Source organism: Galeopterus variegatus, unplaced genomic scaffold, assembly GCF_000696425.1.
Source record: "Galeopterus variegatus unplaced genomic scaffold, G_variegatus-3.0.2 Scaffold9365, whole genome shotgun sequence".
In the NCBI taxonomy this organism is placed as follows: domain Eukaryota; kingdom Metazoa; phylum Chordata; class Mammalia; order Dermoptera; family Cynocephalidae; genus Galeopterus; species Galeopterus variegatus.
The window spans coordinates 65,613-71,612 of NW_007735476.1; the positions used below are offsets into that span (position 1 = coordinate 65,613).

At 35.5% G+C, this 6,000-nt stretch overlaps 1 protein-coding gene across 1 annotated transcript in view; it reads left to right on the forward strand.

Annotated features, from left to right (window-relative positions):
- The window catches only part of LOC103609225 (phospholipase D1), a gene marked incomplete at its 3' end in the record, with an annotated part of 51,439 nt that overhangs the window by 44,837 nt on the left and 602 nt on the right, over nt 1-6,000 (forward strand). The window contains exons 12-13 of the mRNA XM_008593581.1: nt 1,539-1,649; nt 5,143-5,343. Coding sequence (XP_008591803.1) covers nt 1,539-1,649; nt 5,143-5,343 — 312 coding nt within the window. The remainder of the gene's footprint in view (nt 1-1,538; nt 1,650-5,142; nt 5,344-6,000) is intronic.

Below are 6,000 nucleotides of genomic sequence, written 5' to 3' on the forward strand. Positions count from 1 at the left end.
ACTAATAGAGCAAGAACTCACTCATTACTCCCCCACCTCGGGAGAGCATTAATCCATTCATGAGAGATCCACCCCCATGACTCAATTGGTTTCCCACACTGCCACATTGGGGATCAGATTTCCACATGAGTTTTGCTGGGAACAACACATCCAAACTCCATCAGATATGTTCAACCCAGTAAAACTTCTTAAATTTTTTATTCAAATTTCCATTATGAACAATGACTAATTACCATAGATTATTAATTTAAACTGTAACTAAATCATTCCTTGTTATTGTAGTTTATTAGATATACCTGCATTTCTAAAAGTTCTTGCCTTTAATCTCTAGGATATTAAATGCCTAGTTGTAGTATGTATGCAATATGTTTCAGAATGCTTCCAGAGCTGCTGGGTAAAGAGAATGCAAATTAAAATGGTGCAAACTGAACAGAAATACTGAGGATACAAGCCTAAAAAGTAAAAAAGAAGTGATCCACGAAGTGAGAGTAAAGAACAGAGTTTCCTGGAAGAAATATATTCTTAACTGTCTGTTGGAGGGGGATCCATATGTGTGGGCAGAGAGAAGGGGAGGAGGGTTCAGGTGTGGGGCAATTTAGCTGAGGCTAAGAGCCTGTCACCGACCAGAACTAGAATAGACCATACTCGTGCTTTTCTATACTACCAGCTACTGGACATGGTCCTTTTGATGATTAACGTTAATACTGTTCGTTGTATAGCATGTTAGGGTTTACCAGGCACTTTTGATTTAATTTGACCCAATAAGGAGGTCACAATGGCCTTGTCTATTTTCTTTTAGATCCAAGGTTTAAGGATAGATCAATGTTAATTTGTGTGTCCATTTTATATTAAGCCTCTGTTAAAACTCAGGGATTTTTGTATATTAGAGAAACTTATTTCTGAGGAAGTCCTTTAATTAGTGAAATAGATGTGAATGATCTAACTACAGGTTAAGAGGGTGAACCAACACAGTCATCTTTGAAGATTAAGAAGTGCTTTTTCCACTTAAACAATTTTTTTTTCAATAAATAAAAACTCTATGAAAAATATAAGGGATATTTAGCATAATTTAAGAGATATTTAGCATAATTTATTGCATCAAAGTTTCTTAATATTATTTTTTCAACTAATTGAGGTGTAATGTAAGTAAACAAACAAAAAACCCTAATCCTTTAACATGAATCAGGTCAAAACTTTCCTCAATGACAAGTGTTTGTGAACATTAAAGGTTGTAAGACTATCCAATATGTTTAGCAGCTGAGGTTACAATCTTAACGTTCTGGATCTGTAATTAGTCAACTATTGATGCTCTCTCAGTATGACAAATCATAAGAATGGAAGGGAGATGAATTTTTATTTTTGATATCTGTACCTCAATATACACTTATGTGTCACCTCATCATATTGCCTTTTTCAATAAATATTTTATTATACTTGTTTATAAAAGAAAGTACAATGTGCAGAAAGGAAGAAGAAAAAGAAAATCATAACCTCCCTCTAGAGATACTCATTCCTCCACGTGTTTTCTCTTGTGACAGCAACAGGGTGTGAGGATCTTCATAATGCTCTACAAAGAGGTGGAACTTGCTCTTGGAATCAATAGTGAATACAGCAAACGGACTTTAATGCGTCTGCATCCCAACATAAAGGTATTCAGTTTCATCCTTGTGACCAATGTTTCTTCTTTATTATTCTGTACACATTTTTCAGATATGTTTTGCTCTGGGCAGTGATAATCTGTAGAATTCTGTAGTGTATATTTGAATAAATAGCATTGAGTCCTCAGAAATAAAACAAAATATGATACTTTGTTATGCTCATAACATTGATGGGGGTCAGCAGACCTCACATTTCTGCTTCCTGACCCTGATAATTGAAAGTGACAGTTTAGCCAAAAACACACTTCCTGCAGTTGTTTTAATATTTGAGTGCTCTATCAAGTTCTCACACTTCTCATTAAGATTATCCTGGAACCACTTAAATGTAATCTCCCTGTGACATCCCCTGAGCACTGATAGCAGCAAAGAGATCTTGGCTCAGATTTAAAGTCTTTTTTTTTTTTTAATCAATAACACCTAGTATAAAATACTAACAAAGTCAATAAACATTATAAGCCAATGGAAAAAGCACTCTGATATTTTACCAAACACCTAAAACCTATCAATAAATATCATCCAGTCACTGAGATACATCAAGATTTAATGAATTAATAAATCTCCAGGAGGCCTAAAGTATATAAAGATTGTGTTAAGAAGAATTTTATTTGGTTAAAAAGAATGAACGTGTTTTTTCCCTGGAGAATGAGTTATTGAGTTGCATCATTTCCAAATGTTGTTTATTTATTCACCAAATTGCTATCGTGCACCTACCGAGGATATACTTTTATGGCATCAGCAACTGAAAGGGGTGAGAACAGAGCTGTTAAAGGGGTAGAGTTTTTACATGTTATTGAAGTTAAACTGGTATAAATTTGAATTACAGTGTTACAACTTTAGGATGTTCAGTGTAATCCCCATGGTAAACACAAAGAAAATAGCTATATATACACAAAATAATATACACAAAAGGAAACGAGAAAGGAATTTAAATATTTCACTATCAAAAAAATCAACTAAACAGAAAAGAAGAGGGTCATGCAGGAAATGAGGCACAAAATAAACTATAAGGCATATGGAAAACAAATAGCAGAATGACAGATGTCCTTTCTTATCAATAATTATTTCAAATGTAAATGGATTAAACTCTTCAATCAAAAGACAGAGATGGGCAAGATGTATTAAAAAAAACACATGATTCGGGGCCGGCCCGGTGGCGCACTGCTACAGTGCGCCACTTGGGAGCGCGCTGGCGCTCCCGCCGAGGGTTCGGATCCCACATGCAGACCGGCTGCTCACTGGCTGAGCAAGGTGCGGGGGCAACACCGAGGGTTGCAATCCCGTTGCCGGTCCCGGTCCGGTACGGGCGCGACACTGAGGGTTGCGATCCGTGGCCGGTCACGAAAAAAGACAAAAAAAGGAAAAAAAAAAAAAAACCACACATGATTCAACTATGTGGTATTTATAAGACACTCACTTTATATGAAAAAAACACAAAATTGGTTGAAAAGAAAGGATGGAAAGGATATTCCATGCAAATAGTATTGAAAAGAAAGTAGCTAGTAAACTAATATTACACAAAATAGACTTTAAATCAAAAGAAGATGACAAGAAACAAAGAACATTTATATTAATAAAAGGTTTAATACAGCAAAAAGATATAATAGTTAGAAACACTTACACACCTAATAAACCATTAAAATATATGAAGCGAAAACTGACAGAATTGAAAGGAAAAAAAGACAGTTCTACAATAATAGTTGGAGATATCAGTACCCCACTCAATAACATATAGAACAATGAGACAGAAGATGAGTAAGGAAATAGAGGACTTGAACAACATAATTTTAAACCAACTAAATCCAATGGACATATACAGAACACTGTACCAACAACAGAATACACATTCTTCTCAAGTGTGCATGGTACATTTTGCAGAAGAGATCACCTGGTAGGCCATAAACTAAGTCTTAATAAATTTTAAAAGGCAGATACCACACAGGCATCTCTGTGACCACAACGGGATGAAGTTAGAAATCAAGAACAAAAGGAAAACTGGAAAATTAACAAGTTGTGGAAATTAAGCAACACTCTGTTAAACAAGCAGTGGATCAAAGAAGAAATCACAAGGGAAATAGGAAGTATTTAGAGACAAATGAAAATGAAACAACATGCCAAAGCTTATGGGGCACAGTGAAGGCAATGCAAAGGGGGAAATAGACAGCTATAAATGCTTCAATAAAAGAGAAGAAAGATCTCAAAACAACAACCTAACTTTACAACTTAAGGAACTAGAGAAAGAACAAACTAAACCCAAATTTTGCAGAAGGAAGGAAATAAAGATTAGAACAAAGTTAAAGAAATAGAGAATAGAAAATTAATACAGAAAATCAGCAAAACTAAAAGTTGGTTCTTTGTAAAAATCCACAAAATTGACAAACATTTAACTAGAAAAAGAATCCACAAAGTTGACAAACATTTAGCTAAGAAAAAAAGAGAGAAGACTCAAATTACTAGAATCAGAAATGAAAGTGGGGACATTACTACCAATTCTACAGAAAAAGAAAAGGATTATAAGAGATTACTGTGAACAATTACACAGCAACAAATTGGATAACCTAGATGAAATGGGCAAATTTCTAGAAACAGCCTACCAAGACCAAATCATAAAGAAATATAAAATCTTAATAGACCTATAACTAGTAAGGAGATTGATCAGTAATCAAAAATCTCCTGAAAAGTAAAGCCCTGGACCCTGATGGCTTTACCAGTGAAGTCTGCCAAATATTTAAGAACTAACACCAATCCTTCTCAGACCCTTCCAAAAATTGAAAACAGAAAGACTCCCAAACTCATTACCCTAATACCACTAAACCGTACACTTAAAAATAATTGAGATAGTAAATTTTATGTTATGTGTATTTTACCACAATAAGAAAAAGTGTAATTAAAAAGACTAGCTGCCAAAGTTTTTGGAAACTTTCTACTTAAAGGCATTTGAAAATAGGACAGGTCAGACTGAAATCATTTAGGGAATTTTATTTGACTAGCAGGATGTTACTAACATCTTAATGTGTCTTTTAAATAAAGAGCTGCCAAAATATCTATATGCCTTTATCCTGTGCTTAGTATTCCAGCTCAGTGGCTGCCAAAATATCAATATAATTTATTAAAAATTTTTCCGGGGATAATACTGGTTAAGTATATTTAGAGTTTTTTTTGAAAATAGCAAATGTAATCATTAAAGGGGGAAAGGGAATTGAGGTGACCTGTATCTAACGTGTAGCCAAACTTTAAGCTGGTTGGCAGTTGCCCCCAAATACGATATCTGGGTGTGTGGGAGGCTTACAAAGTAAATAGGGGTCTTCCTCTGATAAATACTGAGAGTAAAATTAGAAGTTTGGGGGGCTTTCTTTGGTGTATACATAGCACACTTTTGGGCTTTGAATGCTAGAGAATACTTTTCAGGGAGAAAGCAGACCTATTTTATTATGACATGAAGGACATTTTAAAAAGCATATTATATGGGGTTTTTTTCCCTCTCAAGGTGATGAGGCACCCCGATCACGTGTCGTCCAGCGTCTATCTGTGGGCTCATCATGAGAAACTCGTCATCATTGACCAGTCGGTGGCCTTTGTGGGTGGGATCGACCTGGCCTATGGAAGGTGGGATGACAATGAGCACAGACTGACGGACGTGGGCAGTGTGAAGCGGGTCACTTCCGGACTGTCACTGGGTTCCCTCCCAGTAAGTATATCTCACCTTTATGGAACTGCATAAAATGCACATAATTTGTAGAAGTACATATTAATTGTGTGACTGATTGATTGACTGATTGGATGAGAGGTGGCATCTCCTTGGAGGGTTGAAGAACATCCAGCAAACAGCACACAGATAGCAGCCTTACCACCTGGCTGGCATGTAACTTTGCATCTTAGTCTCAGTTCATCTCTTGTAAGAGAAATCAGATACAATAGAGGGTTTACTGTCTCATAATCAGCTCCTTTGCTTTTCATTTAAATTAAAGATTTATTTTCTATTTGGAAAAAAATTCATAAAAATGTGTTGTGATCAAGGTTTAGGGTAAATAACAATAAGAAGCCTTATTAAAAGTAGTTGCCAAAGTTTTTGTCATCATCCTACTTAAAGACATGCAACACAGGATAGGTCAGTCTGGGGTCACTTAGAGGGAATTCTATTTGAGAGGAAAGTGAATAATGTCTCAAAGTACCTTTCAAATCAAGAGCTGCCAGAATATGTTTGTGTGTATCCATCCGCTTGCTATTTCAACTCAATGACTGCCAAAATATCAATGCACTTCTTAAAAATGTTGATGGGCTCCATCTTATTTTCTGCTGGTTATGTTGGTGACTTTTCTGGAAAATAGCTATTTAGTGAATAGGA